The 22,856-nt window shown below is 40.8% G+C and overlaps 1 protein-coding gene across 3 annotated transcripts in view; it reads right to left on the minus strand.

Annotated features, from left to right (window-relative positions):
• The window catches only part of KIAA1671 (KIAA1671 ortholog), a 259,256-nt gene that overhangs the window by 192,744 nt on the left and 43,656 nt on the right, over positions 1-22,856 (minus strand). For 2 of the 3 annotated variants that reach the window (XM_073629511.1, XM_073629503.1), the window contains exon 2: positions 8,068-9,569. In XM_073629511.1, the coding sequence (XP_073485612.1) occupies positions 8,068-9,503 (1,436 nt within the window). In that variant the 5' untranslated portion in view covers positions 9,504-9,569. The remainder of the gene's footprint in view (positions 1-8,067; positions 9,570-22,856) is intronic. The other variant, XM_073629519.1, reaches the window with a different exon arrangement.

The raw sequence follows: 22,856 nt of genomic DNA on the forward strand, positions 1-22,856 counted from the left end.
CTAGAAAACCATTAGTGATAATGTCCATCCCTATTTCTTTCACTTATTTATATAGTACCAAGTATTCTGCATTAAACTAACTTCCCCCCACTGTAAGCATACACATATGAAGTCACTATTGAGGATAAATAAAAGTGCCTGAGACAAGTTCTACCTCAACTGGTGCTCTTGCTCACAGCAACCCATTTGCTTCTATTTTTTTTTTTTTTTTTCACAAAGCTTTGAAAATGAAACTGATCAAGTTGAGACAAAGTTTGTTCCAGACACTTTTCAGCATTGTCCGGTTTCTGTGATATAAAAAAAAGGAGACACACATAAATCATTTCAGAACTTTTTCTACCTTTAATATGGCCTATAAACTGGGGAGTAAAAATATGGTTGCATGAGTGTGCACACCCTTTTATAACTGGGGATGTAGCGATGTTCAGAATGAGGCAATCACATTAAAACTTATATTAAATAGGAGTCAGTAAACACCTACCATCATTTAAATGCCTCTGATTAACCCCAAATTAAGTTCACCTGTTTTAGTAGGTCTTTCCTGACATTTTTTTAGTCGCATCCTACAGCAAAAGCCATGGTCCGCAGAGAACTTCCAAAGCATCAGCGGAATCTCATTGTTAAAAGGTATCAGTCAGGAGAAGGGTACAAAAGAATTTCCAAGGCATTAGATATACCATGGAACACAGTGAAGACAGTCATCAAGTGGAGAAAATATGGCACAACAGTGACATTACCAAGAACTGGACATCCCTCCAAAATTGATGAAAAGATGAGAAGAAAACTGGTCAGGGAGGCTGCCAAGATGCCTACAGCAACATTAACCAGTTGCTGCCCGCCCACCGTCATATGACGGCGGGGCGGTGCAGCTCTTGTTCTGGGCCGCCGTCATATGACGGCAGCAAAGAACAGCCGCTCTCGCGCGCCCGCGGTGATCGTGGCCGCACCGTGTTGCTAGGACACGGTGCAACACTGATCTGTGTAAAGAGCCGAGTCCGTGGCTCTTTAACCATGTGATTGGCTGTGTCCAATCACAGCCGGTCACATGAAAACACGGAGATACCGGTAATCGGCTCTCCTCGCCTCACACTGACAGAGTGTGAGGGTAGGAGAGCCAATCAGCGGCATCTCCTCACAGGGGGACACCTAGGGAAGTAATCAGGGCACTGATCATCAGTGCCCTGATTACAATATATAAAAAAACTGCCATAAATAAATAAAATACCATGCCCACCAATGCCAGCATACAGTGCCCACCAATGCCAGTGATCATAGCCCACCAGTGGCAGCAATCAGTGCCCACACTGCCCATAAGTGCCACAAATCAGTGCCCATTAGCCATGTCAGTCAGTGCCGCCTATCAGTGCTGCCCATCATTGCCCATCAGTGCTGCCCATCATTGCCCAGTGTCGCCCATCAGTGCCACCCATCAATGCCTATCATTGCCCATCTGTACCGCCTATCCATGCCGCCTATCCTTGCCCACCAGTGCCGCCTCTCAGTGCCCGCCATTGCCACCTATCAGTGCCCACCAGTGCCACCTAACAGTGCCACCTATCAGTGCCCATAAGTGTGACATATTATTGCCTCATCAGTGCCACCTCATCAGTGCCCATAAGTGCCGCCTCAGTGCCACCTCATCAATGCCCACCAGTTCAGCCTATCAGTGCCGCCTCATCAGCGCACATCAGTGAAGGCGAAAAATTACTTAGTTACAAAATTTACTGACAGAAAAAAGTAAAAAAAATTTTTTTCAAAATTTTTGGTCTTTTTTTTTGTAAAAAAAAAAAAAAAAAACCAACAGTGATTACATACCAGCAAAAGAAAGCTCTATTTGTGTGAAGAAAATGATCAAAAATTTGTTTGGGTACAGTGTAGTATGACCACGCAATTGTCAAAGTGCGACAGCGCTGAAAGCTGAAAAATGGCTTGGGCAGGAATGGGGTGTTCGTGCCTGGTAGGCAAGTGGTTAAAGGAGCTGCAGGAATATCTGGCAAGTACTGGCTGTGTGGTACATGTAACAACAATCTCCCGTATTCTTCATATGTATGGGCTATGGGGTAGAGTGGCAAGACAGAAGCCTTTTCTTACGAAGAAAAACATCCAAGCCTGGCTACATTTTGCAAAAACACATCTGAAGTCTCCCAAAAGCATGTGGGAAAATGTGCTATGGTCTGATGAAACCAAGGTTTAAACTTTTTTGGCCATAATTCCAAAAGATACATTTGTTGCAAAAACAACACTGCACATCACCATAAGAACACCATGCCCACAGTGAAGCATGGTGGTGGCAGCATCATGCTTTTGGGCTGTTTTTCTTCAGCTGGGACCCCTAGGGGCCTTAGTCAAAGTAGAGGGAATTATGAACAGCTCCAAACACCAGTCAATATTGGCACAAAACCTTCAGGCTTCAGCTAGAAAGCTGAACATGAAGAGGAAATTCATCTTTCAGCATGTCAACGACCCAAAGCATACATCCAAATCAACAAAGGAATGGCTTCACCAGAAGATTCAAGTTTCGGAGTGGCCCAGCCAAAGCCCAGACCTGAATCCGATTGAAAATCTGTGGGGTGATCTGAAGAGGTCTGTGCACAGGAGATGCCCTTGCTATCTGACAGATTTGAAGTCTTTTTGCAAAGAAGAGTGGGCAAATATTGCCAAGTCAAGATGTGCCATGCTGATAGACTCATACCCAAAAAGACTGAATGCTCTAATAAAATCAAAAGGTGCTTCAACAAAGTATTAGTTTAAGGGTGTGCACACTTATGCAACCATATTTTAGTTTTTTATTTTTACTTCCCTCCACCTAAAAGATTTCAGTTTGTTGTTTAACTGAGTTGTATAGTTTATAGGTCACATTAAAAAGGTGGGAAAAGTTCTGAAATGATTTATCTTTGTCTCATTTTTTTACTTCACAGAAACCTGACATTTGAACAGGGGTGTGTAGACTTTTTATATTTACTGTAGATAAGAAGAAGGCCCGTGAACTCAACCCAGGATTACAAACTGCAAATCATCAGTACTATATTCTGTATACCAACAATGAAGGAGTACAAAAACTGACCCAATGTTGATTGTGTATAGTCATGTGAAAAATGAAGTATATCTCATGGAAATTGTTGTCTTTTTCTGCAAACATTAGATCATAATTAAGATAGTGTCTACAGATAATGATAATACCGGAATAGAACAAGAAAATAATGCAATTTCATCATTTATTCAACAAAAACATTAATACATGTAATGGTGTACTGCGGAAAATATAGGTACACCCGTGGCATTAAAAGCTGGTATATCCCCCTGTAGTAGAAATTACTTTTTAGGCATTTTGTTTATAATTGCCTACCAATATCTGAAACTTTGAACACTTCTCCATGCAAACCTTATTAAAGTGATATTAAATCCTCAGTATTTTTAAGCATTTTCAGCAGCTGATTTAATCACTTAGGGCTTATTTACACACTTTGAAGAGGGCATTTGACGGCATTTCAGAGGGCATTTAGGTGGTGACGAGGTGGCGCTCTATTGCCTCCTCATTGTCTTTTTGAACCCCCTAAACCCTTCACCAGCACATTGAATAGGTCACATACGGTGGGGAGTACGCTGAACTAGACCACAGTATAAACAAGGCCTCAAATGGTGTGCAGTTTTTTTTTTTATCTTTTAACCCTTGCCTATGTTCCAGGTTAAGCTGGTGCCATTACCACAAGTTTAGGTTTCCTGTTTTAGCGTGGCTCCTTTCTCTTGCAGCATCCCATGGAGCCACCCTTCCATGTAGTGACTAGAGTTGTATCTCCCTACACTAAGCACGTCAATAGAAACACAACCCAGTAGCCTAGGATGGCAAGGCACACTCCTGCTCCCTCCTCCTCATTCCCCTTTCCTTCACCAAGCTAAGAGACTGGCTGGAGACACCACTGTTCACTATTAACTCTTTCCAGTGAAAACCAGAAGTTCAGGGATGCAGCACTGAGAGCAGGAGGCAGCAGCATTGAAAGTTAAAAACTGCATAAATTGCATAATAAACTGCAAGTGCTGGGGTAAGAATCTTAAAAAATAATTTACAGGGAAATGTTTAGTTTATTGTGCTCAACTTGTTAGACTTCATGTACACCAGGATGTTTTTACAACCTCTGCTGAACGATTTAACTTGACAGTAACAAACGTTTAAAACGTTAGTTTTGACGCGTTTACATGTCGCATTTGCGTTTAGAAGCGTTTTTTAAAAAAAATAAAAATGTTATTATTTTTTTTACAAAATAGCCAAAAATGAAAAACGCCTGTAAACGAAATGCAGCTAAATGAGAGTTCCCGTGTTTAGAAGCTTCTGGCACTTGAAATGCCTCTAAACTCAGCTTCTGGACCCATTTTTTTGCGTTCCAAAAAAAGCCTCTAAACTCAACTGCCTAGAAACAACTGTAAATGACCCTGTGTACATCTACTGATAAGATAACAGAGGAGAGTTCAGGAGCAGTTGAAAAAAATGCCCACCTGCTCCCAAACGTCCGTTTACCAGCAGCAGTGTACATGAAGCCTTAAACTTGTCAAATACTTTAGCTGCTGACTTAATATAAAGGACATTTACCTGTCCAGGGATCCAGCGATGTCCTCACCCGAACCGATTCTTTGGCTTGAGGCTTCATAGCCAGTTTCCTACTGTGCATACGCAAGCCACGCTGGGCCTTGTGAATGGTCCCATAGTCTTCTGGGACCTGTGATGTGTCCCAAAAGGCTGCAGGGAAAAGAGGGGGAGTTGAACTTTCGGCTCAGACCGCCGTGGCAAACTGAGTCGGAAGTGGGAACGGGAACCTGTTGAAGCTTTGACTATGGCAGTCCATAACCCTATATTTATTCTTTATGAGCTACTCCTTTGTTGATTTTAAGGTGCTTCAGACCATTATTGTGTTTCCTATTTTAGGCTCGACCCAAACAACCATGTCATTTATTTTGTACAAAAAAATAAAAGTACCTTTTTATTTGCAAAATTACGTGCATTATTTATTTTTTGACCGAACTTAGCCTTTAATATCGCTTTATGCTATATCACTCTATTAACCCAACTTCACTGGAACATGAACGGTAAACTTGTTAAAAGGAAAATGAGTGCAGAACATGTTGTTATATATATATATATATATATATATACACATACATACATATATACACACACATTATTATTATTTAAAGAAGAAGTAAAGCCTCTTAAAAAAAAAAATACACCCTGCAAGGCAAAGGAATAATGCGCTAGTATGCATAGCATACTAGCTCATTATGAATTACTTACCTGAGATCGAAGCCCCGGCATCGGCCCTCGTTCGCCTCCTCCGACGACGCCATCTATCCTGGAGTGACTTCCGGGTATCGCGGCTCCGGCGCTGTGACTGGCCCGAGTCGCGATGACGTCATTCCCGCGCATGTGCGCTGGTGCCGCCATTAAACGCCATGATCGCCGTTAGAAACGGCACGCTCAGTGACATCGGTGCCGCTATTCCTGCAAATATCTCCCAAACCTTTTAGGTTTGGGAGATATTTCTTGCACCTACAGGTAAGCCTTAATCTAGGCTTTCCTGTAGGTTAAAGTGATTGTAATCTGTTTACAACCACTTTAAAAAGGTACTTATATAACGCCGTCAATTTACGCAGCGCTTTATATATACACACTGTACATTCACATCGGTCCCTACCCTCAAGGAGCTTACAATCTAAGGTCCCCAAACACATTCATATACTAGGGCCAATTTAGACAGAAGCCAATTAACCTACCAGCATGACTTTGGAGTAATTTTATTATTATTTTTTTTTTTGTTCTTGTGGATATACATTTGTATAAGATTTCCCCTCAGCTTCAGTCCCAGTGACAACAGTCTACAGAACTGGGGACACATAATGCAATACAAAAAAAAAATGTTTCAGTGGCTACTAAGAGTAGGTAGGTTTACCTTACTTTAGAGAGATTCCCTCCCACTTCCCGTTTTGTATACATGGGAAATCTCCCAACTGGGACACAGATGGGAAAAAAAACAAAAAACTTTGACGGGGTTTTAATGGCTCCCTACTCTATCCAAAAAAAAATTAAAAAAAAGTTTTGGTTGGATGTACTTTAAGGACTGATTAGATTATTGCATAGGCCTGTATGTGAGTTTTTATCTTTAAGTGTCGCAAAACCTAAAAACTTTATATACTGCAGCTTAACAGTCTGAGGATGTGATGACTGCTATACTTTTATTTTTTTTATGCTTTTTCCTTCATTTTCATCTGGCGATACTGACAGTAGCTCACTTGTTGTCCCAGGGTAAAAACACCGATTTGCTGATCTATGGAACAGTATTGTCACCCTAGGATAGTGTGTTAAGACTACAGAACAGCTCCCATCCACTTCTCCTTAACATAGGAGGAGACGTTCTATCGATCTGTCCACAGAGACAACTAGAAAGCCTAATAACATTGCTTAAAGTGGAAGTCAACTTCCATACACGACTTTTACCCTACAGGTAAGCATATAATAAGGTTTACCTATAGGTTATGTAAAGATCTCCTAAACATGCACCGTTTAGGAGATATTTACTGTACATAAAGCCAGTGACATCTGGCTTTATGAAGGAACGGCCAACCATGCCGTTTCTTCAGAACCCTGTGCCATGACCAGCAGCTCCCGTGCGCATGCACAAAGTGACGTTATCACGGCTCCAGCCAGTCACAGAGCTGGAGTCGGTGAACCCGGAAGCAAGATGGATGAAGATGGAAGCGGCCTCCAGATCTGACAGCTCAGTGCGGAAGAGCTTTGTTTTAAGGTAAGTTTACCTTGCAGGTTAAAAAAAAAAAAAAAAACGTTTAGCCGTTTACAATCACTTTAAGATTTTAGTTCAATGCACAGGGCAATGGAATTCTGGTGGGATTAAAAGGGTATTTTTCTGTATATGCAGAAATGCCCTTACTCTAACAAAAGAAAATAAATGCAACATCTACACCCATGAATGGCTAACGGCAATAAGTTTTTTTTTTTTTTTTGCGTTTTAGATGAATTTTAAGGTATAAATTAGGCATTTTTTTAGTTTTAGATAGAATGGAGAGATTAAAAAACAGTTGTCAGTTTTTTATTGTGGTCTAAAGCTGGTCATACACCATAAATTTTTCTTATTCAATTTTCTTTAGGATTTACCTTTCTCTTAGATTGTAAGCTCTAAGGAGCAGGGCCCTCTGATTCCTACTGTATCAAAGTGTATTGTATTTGTACTGTCTACCCTCAAGTTGTAAAGCGCTACGTAAACTGTTGGCGCTATATAAATCCTGTATAATAATAATAATAATAATAATAACTATGTAGTGCAAGGGCTTGCTGATTGCATACAAATTGAAAGCGTTTAGGTTTGACCTCCTATTATATGGTTTCTGTAAATCGAAAGGAAAGTTGTATACGTAGATTGTATAATGTATGGTCAGCCTAAATCCCAGTTAGGGAGATTCGCCCACTTGTCTTAATAACTGTTATCACCAAAAGTTAAAGAAAATCCCAAATTTTGAGTGGTTGCCAAAACAGGAATAGAGGTTAATAGGGACACTAATTGTAGTGGCCCCGGTGACTACCTGGGATTTCCCTTACTTTGGAGGGATTTCTTATTGCTTCCTATTGTGACTATGGGACAGGGATGTTAGGGGAAATCTCCCCAATGTGGCACACATAAAACAAAATTTAGCAGGGGTTATAACCTGCAACCTTACTCTATTCAAAATGACAAAAAAAAAAAAAAAAAGTTCTGCCTTCAGTTCTGCTTTAAATTAACCTGTGGCCACCATGAACAGAGGCACTTTAGAATCCAACAGCACATATTCTTTTACTCCCCTCCCTTTCAAAAAACCATAATGAAATTGGCATGTGGGCAGAGTAGGAAAAATATCATTTTCTTAATTCTTAGTACTGTCATAAAGCATCGATACAGTTTCTTGCATATCTAGTTGTCTTTCAGCTTTAGAAATAGTAAGGCACACCTTGTCTTTTGAATGAAGGTCATTCGTTTACTCCCCACCTAACAACTATAAGTTTAGAAATGTGTATTAACCCATACATACTTCTTAGTCACGTCTGCAGTTTGATATTGTGATGCCATTTGTGGTCTTCCTAATTCAATATCTTTATCAGAACCGATTGCTCTAATCATTCTCTCAACTGTAAAAGTAAGTTTATCTTTACTTGTAGGTGAATCAGGTAAATCCAGTGTAGAGCTCGTATTGGCAAGATAGCGACTGATTCGTTTTTTTGTGATCCCAGGAGCAATGCCACTGCCATCTGCGTTCTTTACCTCATTGCTTAAATCATCAGTGGAATCAGGAAGAGCTTTAGAATCTTGGTTCTTATTATTTACTGACCTCTTCATTATAGAGTCAACCTCAGTAGCAGTGGTATTTTCCTGCTCCATACTAGATCTGGTTTCTGTAATAGTATCTTTTGTCCACCTTTCAGGTAACAAATTTCTTGAAGAAATCCTATTTCTACCTGTTCTTGTTTCATTGCCGGCATTTTTAGCATTACTAAAATCTCCCACTTTGGATGCCAAATCAGACTGGTCCTCTGTGATGCTACTGTTTAAGGAACTTTTGTTTAAAGGTCTATTTTCCTTAGTTTCTTCAGAGGGACTCTCTTTTTGGTTCCCAAGAAGTCCACTTTCAAATAATGAGGTAAGGTCCTCTGAAAGTGGCCTTCTATTCCAATGTCTCTTGTCTGTTATTTTACTGTCAGATGTTTGGTCACTTACAGAGTCTAGAAACATAGCAGATACTGGACGACGCTTTGGCCTTAACTGAGCTCTAACAGTTAAGCTGTCCATTGAATCAGACAGGAATGCCTTATCTTTTGCTTTTTCCACAGCCTCCATTTGTTCATCTGTAGCATCTGCTGAGGGTCTTCTGAAGGAGCTAGCATGGATTTTTTCCTGCTGTTGTAAAACATCAGTTTTTTTGGACATCAGTGGAGGTTTTGATGTCACTTTCGGTTCATCAGCCTGTGACAGCAATTTAGATTCTCCGATGTCTGTGGGTGTCCAGCTAGAGCTTGTCTGTTTTCTACTAAAAACGGAAGAAGAAAATACATCCGACTTATATAATTGGTCCTCTTCAGTGTCTGGTTGATAAGTGGAGGTAAAAATTCTACGACCTCTTTCATGGTCTTCAGTTTTTGTATCAGACAAGGAAATGCTGGTAGAAGTTTGAAATGGCACATCACTTTCTGACTTCATATCTGCAGACATTCCCACAATCCTTCGGGTTTCAGGAGGTTTTTCCCTTGTAAATGGCTTTGGTGAAAGTCTTGGCTTCAATCCTACGTTGAACATGTTCACTGATTTGGAGGGAACTCTTGCAGTCTCTTCAAAAATAAGAGAACTAGAAATGGACTCACTGGACTTATTGCTTGCGTCTGATAGAGGACTAACATATGACCTGGTAGATTTCCCCTCATTTACAATATCACTCCTTGCATTCCTCGTTGTTAGCTCTACTCGTGTAGCCATGACATTCTTTAGTTATGATGCCATTTGTAAGGTTTTCTAAGCAATGGAGTAACCCAGTCCGTAGCTCTAAAAAAACAAAACAAAAACAGAAATAAATTAACCGGCTGTACACTTATTATTGTTAGCGCAACTCCAAACTAGAGGTGTTAAATATAGTTTTTACACTCATGGATAGGATTATTTACATTAAAAATGAATCCCAGAGAAATACCTAGATACACCATTAAATACATAAACAGGAGTCATTTTACCTGACAAATGATTTGTAATTTTGTCCAACCAGTGCTGTTTAAGCAACATTAAACCCAAATGCAATGATTTATTATATTGTAGCTTAACAATTCTTAGATGTGGTGGAAGCATTTGTTTCTTTTTTAGGCTTTTTTGCCTTTATTTTCATCTGGTGATCTGGCCACGAAAGTCTGTTTTTCAAAAGAACATCCTCTTTTGTAATGATCAACTTTTAGTTATTCATATAAAATCTTTAGTGCAAAAGGGAAACAAATGGTTGCTGTAACTGCTTGTGTAACTGGCAGGGTGAGCTGAAGTTTGGCTTCAATTTGTTAGTGTATCTAAATCTGCTAGTACATCTAACACTACCCTCCCCCAGACTGACAATGCTGCTCTCAGAAAATCCCCCTGTGCTCCTTCATCCAGAATGGGGGGCACTCTAATACAGTAGGTGTTTTACTGGCCACATCACCAGGTGAAGACAGAGGGGAAAACCCCCAAGAAAGAAAACAAAACAAATGCAGCCACTACATCTAATGATTGGTAAGCTGTAATATATTACATGTTCAGTTTTGGGTTAAATACTGATTTAAGCAATACAACTTGGTCACCTTTTATGCTCTCAGTGATGGGACAGAGAAAGAGCGGCAGGAGACTGTTAGGTCGTGTCACTTGTCTCTGTCAGATTGTTCATTGAAAGCACATGGGCATGCAACAGAACCTGACTGGCTCAGAGTGCTGCCTCTCCCAGCAAAATATTTAAATACTTAACTATCCTGCTACCCATTTTTTGGATCTTTGCGCTATTGAGGAGCTACTGCCTCTGGCAGAATCTTAACATTCAACACTCGCTGTATATACAATGGTGGAAATAATTATTTGATCCCCTACAGATTTTGTAAGTTTGTCCAAATTACAAAGAATTGAAGAGTCTAGAATTTTTATCATAAGTGTATTATAAATGATAGAGACATGATATCAACCAAAAATCCAGAACAAACAGGATACAAATGTCATAAATCAAGTTGCAGTTCAGTGAGTAAAATATTGATAAAAATTTGATCACCTACCAACCAACAAGAATTCTCTCTCTTACAGACTGGCTACAGTATGTGCTCATGTGGTACATAGCTTAGGCCTGTCAATTTAAGAAGGTGCTCCTAAGGACAACTTGTTATGTGTATAAAAGACACCTTTCCACAATCTTTCTTCCATGCAAACCTCACCATCAATGGCAAGACCAAAGAAATGTCAAATGACGTCAGATTGTTGACCTGCACAAAATTGGAATGGGCTACAAGACCATCAGGATGAAGCTTGGTGAGAAGCAGACAACTGTTGGGAGAGACTATTCGCAAATGGAAGAAATAAAAAAAATTAACCATCTATCGCCCTCGGTCTGGAGCTACATGCAAAATTTCGCCTCATGGGGTAAGGAAGCTCATGAGAAAAGTGAGGGATTAGCCCAGAACTACACGGGAGAAGCTTGTGAATATTCTCAAGGCAGTTGGGACCACAGTCACCAAACCATTGGTGACACAATACTCTGCCAGGATTGACCCGCAAGGTCCCCCTCCTCAAGAAGGTACATGTACAGGCATGTCTGAAGTTTGCCAATGAACATCTAAATGATTCAGCAAAGGATTGGTAGAAAGTGACGTGATCAAGAGAGACCAAAATTTAGCTCTTTAGCATTAACTCAACTTGCCGTGTTTGGAGGAAAACAAATGCTGACTATGATCCGAAAAACGCCATGCCTACAGTCAAGCATGGAAGTGTAAACATTATGCTTTAGGACGGTTTCTCTGCTAAAGGTACAGGCAGACTTTGCCGAATTGAGGGGCCAATGGACAGGACCATGTATTGTAAAACATTGGATGAGAACCTTATTCCTTCAGCCATAGCAGTGAAGATGGGTCGTGGGTGGGTCTTCCAGCATGACAATGACCCAAAACATACCACCAAGGCAACAAAAGAGTGGCTCAAGAAGAAGCACATTAAAGCCATTGAGTGGCCTAGCCAGCCTCCAGAACTTAATCCTATAGAAAATGTATGGAGGGATGTGAAACTTCAAGTTGCCAAGCGATAGCCAAGAAACCTTAGAGATTTAGAGAAGATCTGTAAAGGAGAGTGGACCAAAATGCCCCACTGAGATGTGCGCAAACCTGGTAACCAACTACAGGAAACGTCTTATCTGCAGGGGATCAAATAATTAATTTTCCCCACTGTGTATACATACATACATACATATACTTTAGTTTAAGGGGCAATACTTTTTTTTTACCAGCCTTTACATAAATTCCCCACATTGCCAAACTAGAATGATTCCATGGTAATAGGTAGTTTTCTTCCTGTCCTTAACAAGCAACAGTTATTAGTATCCAGAAACAGAACTGTTTTGAGACAAGTCACTGCATATATGTACTGTATGTATAGGAAAACGCCATACTAAAAAGCAAGTTTGCATTTTCCTGGCTGGGTACAACACATTTTTAAACACAATCTCCATTTTGGAAAATGTGGGAAAGACTTAGAGCCTTTATTAGATTTTCATTACTTTCTGTGTCCTGTTGTGGAGAACTCCTCTCACATCAGGACAGGAAGGACACACTTTTTTTAGTACAGTGAGGAAGGGTCAGGATGTCTGAAAATGTTTTAATTGCTGTCTATGCTTTTTTGTCCTGGTGACAACCACATTCACCATTTCTTATACAGGCATAACAGGGACAAGAACTGAAGGCACAATTTCCCTAATTGGGCAACCTGACAGAAATGTTAACGCTTTTGCATTCCATCCCAAAAAGTGGCGGGAGTTAGGCCTTAAAGATTCATAGAAGTATATGTAAATTTAGAGATTTAAACCTTTGTATTTGGCTTTACATCAAAGGAGCAACTGCACAAAAACCAAGAAAACTATGACACAGTTACATTATAATATTATAATACCCCGGGCATTTAATATCTACTTTTATTAAGGATATTTTCTTGGCAGCCATTTTAACAAGTTATCCATGTAAATGTTACAACAAACTATTAAGCTAGTTAATAGAAGATAAATACCATGCAATTCGTGCAGGAATAACTTGGCCAACGAGAAATAACGTCTATTTAATAGTAGAATAAACATGGGTAGCTACTAAAATCAAGGTGTGACCTCTGTCATGAGGAGTGATTTGCAAGTGGCACGGTCTGGTCTCTTAGACACTGGTGCCTTGCTCACACTTGTCAGCATCCTGTTACGCAGCAGGATGCCAATCAGTGGAGCAGGGGCCAGAGATGGAAAGGTGAAATCTAGGTTGGGAGATGCATCACTGGTATCACAGCCTAGCTTCCGTTGATGATGTCATGACGACGTCACCACTGCCCCAACAGAACAACAGAGAGGTGGTGAGGTAACCTGTCATCCAACACATAAGATGAGTCTGAGGTGTCTGCTCCCAAATGCAGGAAATAGGTGCCTCCATGATTATAAAAGGCAACCTATTTTGACAAAACAAGGGTTTATGAAGAGTAATAAAGTAAAGGGCAAAAAAGCATTCAGCTAATACACTTTTCAGAAAAACCTGTGCCTGTATATGACCTTTAAATAACTTGAACTGGACTGACCGATTCATGAGTTCTACCTTAACGGCTCGCCCCATGTAGGAGTACGGCAGCAGAGCGGCCCTCCTGCGCTAGATCTGGTACGTAATCCAGCACTTCAGGGTATGGGGAGCACATCAGCAGGTGCCGGCCAATGATTGACTGATGGCACCTGCTGATCGGCGAAGAGGATGACAGGACAGGGCTCTGTGAATGCAATAGATACAGAGCTCTGTCCTGTCAGTGAGAATGTGTCGGTTTTGTTTCCCTGCAAAGCAGATAATAAAAACCTGCACATCCCTTAGTAAAAAAACAGCACACAGAGAATGCACCAAGCACTGTTAGGCACATATTTAGATGTGAACTAGATGTTAACCTCTTCCCAGCCAGTATATTTTTAGCACTGTATTAGTGTTACTGATTGTCAGTTGGTGCCAGATTGCCCATGATTCTATCGCAGTCCCGCTATAAGTCGCTGATTGCTGCCATTAGTAGTATGGAAAAAAAAATTGCTTATTGGGATTTGTTTTACCAAAAATATGTAGCAGAATACATATTGGCTTAAATTTATGAAGAAATTAGATTTAATTTTTTTTTTTTATTATTGGATAATAATTACAGCTGAAAATTAAAAAAAAAAAATAGGTTTTTCAAAATTTTTGGTCTTTTTTCGTTTATATCGTAAAAAAAATAAAAACCCAGCGGTGATTAAATACCACCAAAAGAAAGCTCTATTTGTGTTAGAAAAATATAAAAAGGTCATTTGTGTACAGCGTTGCATGTCCATGCAATTGTCAGTTAAAGTAAGGTAGTGCCAAAAAGGAAAAAATGGCCTGGTCATGAAGGGGGTAAATCTTCCGGAGGTCAAGTGGTTAAGGGCCCATGCACATTAGAATGCCGTGCAGGAAACCAACATTTCTGCTTGCACGAATCATATGGAACAAAAGTATCATGTGATCTGGTTGCAGTGCATTTCCAAAAGTAGTCAAAATGAATGGGCTGAAATCGTACTGCACATAACTGCATGTGAACTGCACAGGAAAACGCAGCTGTTCCTATGCGATGCACATGCAGTTCCTAGTGTAAATGGTCCCTAAAAACAGACAAAGGGCTTAAAAGCAGTTGTTTTTTTTTTTTGTTCATGTCTCTGAACAATCTCTGATCAGAGGTAGTAGAACATGTGTGTACTACAAGATAATGCATTGCCAGTCACCAAGGTCCAGCTTTCCTCCAATCAATACACAGCATTTTGTAGCCATGATCTCATGGACCAAACAAGGAAAAAGAAGCTAGAATATTTCACATGCACATAAGGGTGATTGATTTTCTCTGAAACAAGGAAGAAAATCAATCAATCATACGTAATATAGCCCTAATGTCGAAAGTCAAACTAAAGGAAGTGGAGATTCCTATGGTAAAAAGGATTCATCAAGGAGGATATGAACATTTCTCGCGTAACATAAGCCAATTACACAGAAAAAAAACAAACAAACAAAAAAACAAAAAAAAAAAACAAAGGCCATTTTGTCAGCTGCATACAATTTGCATTCCTGATAATAGAGGTTACTCCTAGAACACCTAGAAATATGCAATGATGTGTGCATACTGTGGAAAATATATTTGTCAGGTCAGATTCACATTTATGCATGGGGTCAATGCACAGTGCAGCTACCAAATCTAAGAACTGCTAAACTGCAATACAGGCAGTCCCCGAGTTACGAACACCCGAGTTACAAACGACTCCTACTTATGAAGGGCCTCAAATGTGCTCCACGCTGGTCCTGGATACCTCCAGACACATCCCATACTGCAGTACTACATGTACTGCATGGCCAGAAGAGCCCCAGATAACATAACCAGCGCCTGGAACATCCCACATCCATGCACAGACGGACGTTACACTTACGAACGCAGTGTTCCGACCGGAAGTTACACTTACAAATGCAGTGTTGCGAGTTACGAACAAACCTACAGTCCCTATTGTGTTCGTAACTCGGGGACTTCCTGTATAGCATATCATATTTTTGTGTTTAGACACTAAAGCTGGCTATATATGGATTAAAATGTGGCCGTTCCCTGCTGATCCTTTTCACATTTTCCCCACTTGATCGGTGCTGCAGGCTTTAGTCTGCAGTGCTGATCAGTGTATTCTGCAATGCTGATCAGTGTATTCAGTTGGTGGGGAAGTCCCCCCACTGTCAGAATACAATAACTCTGCTGGTTGAAGCAAAAAAACTGACTAATGTTTGGGCTGCTTAAAGTGGTTGTAAAGCCTAAACATTTTTGCATCCATTCCTTGCATTAAAGCAATACTCCGGGCAAAAAAAAAATGTCCATGTTCTCATTGTGGATCTCCTACCTTCACCAACTATGTCAGCCATGTTCTTCTAAGCTCTGTAGTTCCTCTGCAATACCCTGCTGAACTTGCTAAAAACAGTTATTGCCTGCTGATTCCCTGTTTATAAGACCGCTGGCTGCTATCCCTCCAGTAACCTCAGCCAGCGGTCTGACACGCCCCCCTTATAGTTCTTTGAAAGCGAGCAGGAAGTTCTTTTTCCGCGTGGTTCGCTGTAGTGGGCGGAGGGGTCTCACAGCCCCTGGTCTGTGCCACCCATAGAGGTGGTGTCCTCCTCCTCTCTGCCAGCACCGCCCGCCATCTGTCTGCAGTGTGGGGAGAGTTACAGATCATTGGGGTGACAGAGCGCACCTCAGGCTTATAGGTCTGTAAGTGAGAACACCGCTCGTGGTACAGCCCTGCCTCCCCGCACAATGGAATAGTGCGATCTGCGCTGTCCATCACAATTCCGGTGCAGGGAGGTGGGGCTGTATGAGGAGCAATGTTCTCACATATAGACCTATCAGCCCGAGATGCGCTCTGTCATCCCGATGATCTGTAATTATCCCTGCTCTACAATGATGGGCACTGATAAGGCACTGGTGACAACGCACTGTTGGGCACTGATAAGGCACTGGTGTCACCACACTAATAATCTGCACTGGAGGTGGTCCCCGACATGCGGCACCGGGGGTGGTCCCCGACATGCGGCACTGGTGGACATTGACACATTGCACTGGTTTGCATTTATATTAAAATGCTCTCTATTTATAAGGCTGTAACCTATCATACTGTGTGTTATGTATGGCTTGCTGGCTGCAGAATGAGGGGTGTGATTTATGTTGAAGTGGGTGAGTTCCTGTGTTTCCTCTCTCTTGTGGTGGCTAATTTTGGCTTAAATGCCGATACAAGGATCACTCCTTCCTCCTGATTAAAGTGCAGATCAAAAGCCACTGCTTCCTCCTGGCTATCAGCAGGCTCCTTGTATATAACACATGTAGAGGACAATAGAAGCTTGCAATAGTGTGATGACGTTTATAAACAGGTTTATTGCAACTTAAAATCCACATAGATTTACACTCACATTTTACATAATAAAAACACGCCTTGGTATGCTTATAGACAAAGGGGTGATAATATCACCTGGAGACGGAATCTGCAGCCCTGGATCCCAGTGTTCACCCCGTCCTAAGTCTGTGCTGCTTACTTCCTCGTCAGCCGATCAAGCGCCTCCAGCACTTTACCCTTGTATCACAGGATACTACATTATTAAGGAGCTTTGTGCAATACATGGAGCACAAGCACTTTTTTATTATTATTGTTTTTGGACATTTTATTAATTACCGATCTTTTTTTTTTAAACAGTCGATCAGCGTTTTTTTAACAAAAAAATGTGTTCCCTATGTGTGCTTTCTAATTGTGTGGGGGATGCTGACACTAGACAAAAAGAGAGATCGCTGTTCCTAAATAGTAGGAATCACAGATATCTCTCTTCCTCTGTGAGGCACACGCTGCCATGTACAGGTACGTTGTTTCACGCAGCCGGGCCACCCTGCCACAGTTAATGGACGAAACAACGTACCTGTACATGGCAGCGCATGCCTCACAGAGGAAGAGAGATGTCTGTGATTCCTACTATTTAGGAACAGCGATCTCTCTCTTTATCTAGTGTCAACATCCCCCCACACAGTTAGAAAGCACACATAGGGAACACATAAAAAAAAAAAAAAAAAAAATCGCTGATCGACTGTTTAAAAAAAAAAAGGATTGGTAATTAATAAAATGTCCAAAAACAATAATAATAATAAAAAAAAAGTGCTTGTGGTACGCACTCCCATTAGACAAAGTCATTACAGATCCATGCCAATGTACCAGGAGAAAACCCTTGCGACATCCCATGCTCGAGCGAGGGGACATTCCACACCCTCTCACTAACCCTCTTCCTTCCTTCATCTCTCTCTCCCCCCCACCCCTCTCGACCCCCCTAGCTCACACCCCCATTACTTTTCCTACATTCCAACCCTGACTGCTCTCTTCATCCTTTCCTACTCCCATATTCGGGAACCCCCCTTTTTACTAATAAGAGAAAATGAAGGGACGGGATACATGTGCCTCAACAACACATCTTGATATAAATAAACACAGAAGACAACTTCACTACCGAATACCAAACCCTTCTGATAATGGTTTATAATGTGACATCAGGCGGAAGTAATCTAGGAGTTGTACCTAATATGTCAGAAGTTGCTATAAGTAATATTGATCTATATTCTGTATTATGTGTTATCTTGTAAAATGTAGGTCCGTGTGGCCCTGTTCCGGTTATAAATAAAAAAAAAAAAAAAAAGTGCTTGTGCTCCATGTATTGCACAAAGCTCCTTAATAATGTAGTATCCTGTGATACAAGGGTAAAGTACTGGAGGCGCTTGATCGGCTGACAAGGAAGTAAGCAAGGAGTCTTCCAGCACAGACTTAGGACGGGGTGAACACTGGGATCCAGGGCTGCAGATTCCGTCTCCAGGCGATGTTATCACCCCTTTGTCTATAAGCATAGAGAAAATTGAGTACTGTCCGTGATACTTTTTTTATTTGCACTAACATACAATTTTTCAGGACAAGCTTTCGGGGTATGTTCCCTTCTTCAAGGTCCAAGCAGTACTGATTCACAAATTTTTAAGCAGAATGTTAAAGAAGAAAAAAAAAAAAAGAAAAACAAACACATACAAATCAATGGTAAAAAAGATAGCAATCTATAAGCATACCAAGGCGTGTTTTTATTATGTAAAATGTGAGTGTAAATCTATGTGGATTTTAAGTTGCAATAAACCTGTTTTAAACGTCATCACACTATTGCAAGCTTCTATTGTCTTCTACATGTGTTATATACAAGGAGCCTGCTGATAGCCAGGAGGAAGCAGTGGCTTTTGATCTGCACTTTAATCAGGAGGAAGAAGTGATCCTTGTATCAGGCATTTAAGCCAAAATTAGCCACCACAAGAGAGAGGAAACACAGGAGGGTCTTTTCAAATTGATAATATTTATCACAGGCTTTTATATAAAGCCCTTAAGGTGAGGGTACATCTGGTGGAGGGTGTGTGCAAACTGCATGAAGATATCATCACGTTTTATGGTTTCATAATGGATTTTTGAAATGTTATCTTTAAGGATTTTTGTGGAATACACGGAGCATGTGCACTTTATTTATATATATTTTTTGGACACTTTACCCTTTTATCACAAGATACTGTATTATTAAGGATCTTTGTGCAATACACGGAGCATGAGCACTTTATTATATCACAGGATACTGTATTATTAAGGATCTTTGTGCAATACACGGAGCATGAGCACTTTATTATATTATATTATTGTTTTTGGACATTTATTAATTACCTTTGTATTACAGGATATATTTTCTGGTTATTTATGGCATTTGTGCTACACATGTATATTAGTTGTATAGCTATTTAAGCGCCGCACATTTGATAGATCAGTTTGCATTGTCACATCTGGGGAAGTATGGTAAGTGTTGGCAACTGTTTTTTAGTTTATTTTTATTATTTATTTTATTTTTATTTATATTTTTAATTTTTGATTTTCACTTTAGGGGAGTAGTTTGGCAGTTCACTAGTTTTTACCCACTAGTAAAAAAAAGTCCCTAAATCTATCTCCTAGTTTGTGGACGCAATAAAACTTTTGCGCAAACCAATCAATATACACCAATTGGGATATTTTTTATCAAAAATATGGAGCAGAATACAAATTGGCCTAAATTGATGAAGAAATTTGATTTTTTTACATATTTTTATTGGATAGGTTTTATAGCAGAAAGTAAAAAATATTGGGGTTTTTTTTTTTTTTTTTTTAAATTGTTGCTCTTTTTTTGTTTAAAGCGCAAACAATAAAAACAGGAGGAGATCAAATACCACCAAAACAAATTTCTATTTGTGGGGAAAAAAAAGACATCAATTTTATTTGGGTACAGCGCCGCACAACCGCGCAAATGTCAGTTAAGATAACGCAGTGCCATATCGCAAAAAATGGCCTGGTCATTAAGGGGTTAAATCCTTCCGGGGCTGAAGTGGTTAAAATCCTAACCAACTCTGGTATTGCAGTACATCACATCCTGATGCGACATCATTCCCTGAAAGTCAATGTCTACCACCCAGGGAGGAGGGAAAGTTTTCTAGAAGGTTAGCAGTCTTGTGATTACAGCTAACAAATGAATAAAAAAGGTTATTATACAGCAATTCTTTTAGATATTGTCTCAAGAAACTGACAAAGCAATACTAGCAATGCTATTGGGAAGTTTGCTGCCCTTATATGTACTTTAACAATTCTAAATGTTCCCTACAACATAGCAAATCTTAATTTCTTTAGTTCAGCCAGAAAATATTTTGAACTCCCATTAGTACTGCCCAGATGAAGCTTAGAACCTAAGGCAGGCCATACACAGAGTAAATTTCTTTCCTGCAACTACAGGTTGCAGGAAAGGAGTTCACACGATTCCCCCATTAAAGTGGTTGTACACCCTATACGGTCGACCACTTTTACCTACAGGTAAACCTATATTAAGGCTTACCTGTAGGTGCTTGAAATATCTCCTAAACCTCCACGGTTTAGGAGATATTTACAAAAAAAGGCGATTGCCGATGACTACGGTGCATGCGCACTAATAGGGGTCATACCATGACTGGCGGCTCCCGCGCGCATGCATGGGAGTGTTGTCACCCGACTCTGGCCAGTCACAGAGCTGGAGTTTGCGGCTCCGGAAGGAAGAGGGGTTGTTGATGGACGCTCGCTGCTAGTGGGCACAGCAGTGACATCGCAAGCTTCGGTTTCAGGTAAGTGACACATAATGGGCTACTATGCGATGCATAGTAGCCCATTATGCTTTACCTTTGCAGTGTTTACTTCCACCTTAAGCAGTGTTGACAGGAGAATCAGTAATTGTCTTCTCCCGGCAGGGGAGTGGGGGAATCCATTTCCGCCAGGAGAAGACAGTGATTATCGCTAGCGGCTATAGCAGCCGCTAGCAATAATTGCAACAGAATCTGGCAGGCTAATTATACCCAAGGTGATTGATCGACCAACTTGGTACATTCAGCCTGGCGAGCCTGCCCATTAATGGTTCGAATCTCAGCTGGTTCCTGCTGAACCGGCCGAGATTCGAACTGTGTATGGCTGGCCTCAGTCATACAAATACACAGCACATTTTGGGGAACAATTTGGTTGTCAATTTACTTACCTAAAAGCTTTTCTGCTGCTAAAAAAAAAAAACAAAGATCTAAAACAAGAACACGAAGAGAACATGCAAGATCTCTAAAGATAAAACTTAATATCAATCATACATTAGCATAAGCATTCTGCATTGCCCTATCTTTACAACTTTTTAAGCAAGGTATGCCGTGAGAACATCAACCTGAGTGTCTATAAAGATTTGTGGAAGTGATCACAGCAGGTGAACTTTAGATTCTGACACTAGGTGTGGGTGTGTGGGGCTGAGGCTTAATTACTTACTGAAAGCACAATCCTGCTGAATAGTTTACATATAAAGCAAGCTATGAGCCTCAACTGGTTAGATAAGATGTTTCTTCTTCATGAGACATAAGAGTGCACCATACACACCCAAAGAACAGTAGTGTCAATGAATGATTTTTTTTGAAACGCACAATATATATACGCATATAGAACCGGGGTGTGACAATAGTCTCCTGCATGGCCTAGTAGTAGAGACATTCAGCATTCCAAGTGATCAATATATAGAAAATAAATCATAGAAGTACTGGTAAATGAGGATGCTTGATGGATAAATTGCTGGTATATACAATGGGGACGGAAAGTATTCAGACCCCCTTAAATTTTTCACTCTTTGTTACATTGCAGCCATTTGCTAAAATCATTTAAGTTCATTTTTTTTCCTCATTAATGTACACACAGCACCCCATATCGACAGAAAAACACAGAATTGTTGACATTTTTGCAGATTTATTAATAAAGAAAAACTGAAATATCACATGGTCCTAAGTATTCAGACCCTTTGCTCAGTATTTATTAGAAGCACCCTTTTGATCTAAGACAGCCATGAGTCTTATTGGGAAAGATGCAACAAGTTTTTCACACCTGGATTTGGGGATCCTCTGCCATTCCTCCTTGCAGATCCTCTCCAGTTCTGTCAGGTTGGATGGTAAACGTTGGTGGACAGCCATTTTTAGGTCTCTCCAGAGATGCTCAATTGGGTTTAAGTCAGGGCTCTGGCTGGGCCATTCAAGAACAGTCACAGAGTTGTTGTGAAGCCACTCCTTTGTTATTTTAGCTGTGTGCTTAGGGTCATTGTCTTGGTGGAAGGTAAACCTTCGGCCCAGTCTGAGGTCCTGAGGACTCTGGAGAAGGTTTTCGTCTAGGACATCCCTGTACTTGGTCGCATTCATCTTACCCTCGATTGCAACCAGACGCCCTGTTCCTGCAGCTGAAAAACACCCCCACAGCATGATGCGGCCTCCACCATGCTTCACTGTTGGGACTGTATTGGACAGGTGATGAGCAGTGCCTGGTTTTCAGACCAGAGAATCTTATTTATCACCATCTTGAAGTCCTTCAGGTGTTTTTTTTAGCAAACTCCATGCGGGCTTTCATGTGTCTTGCACTGAAGAGAGGCTTCCGCCGGGCCACTCTGCCATAAAGCCCCGACTGGTGGAGGGCTGCAGTGATGGTTGACTTTCTACAACTTTCTCCCATCTCCATCTCTGGAGCTCAGCCACAGTGATCTTTGGGTTCTTCTTTACCTCTCTCACCAAGGCTCTTCTCCCCCGATAGCTCAGTTTGGCCAGACGGCCAGCTCTAGGAAGGGTTCTAGTCGTCCCAAACGTCTTCCATTTAAGGATTATGGAGGTGCTCTTAGGAACCTTAAGTGCAGCAGAAACTTTTTGTAACCTTAGCCAGATCTGTGCCTTGCCACAATTCTGTCTCTGAGCTCTTCAGGCAGTTCATTTGACCTCATGATTCTCATTTGCTCTGACATGCACTGTCAGCTGTAAGGTCTTATATAGACAGGTGTGTGGCTTTCCTAATCAAGCCCAATCATAATAATCAAACACAGCTGGACTCAAATGAACCATCTCAAGGATGATCAGAGGAAATGGACAGCACCTGAGTTAAATATATGAGTGTCACAGCAAAGGGTCTAAATACTTAGGACCATGTGA

This window comes from Aquarana catesbeiana, linkage group LG01, assembly GCF_042186555.1.
Source record: "Aquarana catesbeiana isolate 2022-GZ linkage group LG01, ASM4218655v1, whole genome shotgun sequence".
In the NCBI taxonomy this organism is placed as follows: Eukaryota; Metazoa; Chordata; class Amphibia; order Anura; family Ranidae; genus Aquarana; species Aquarana catesbeiana.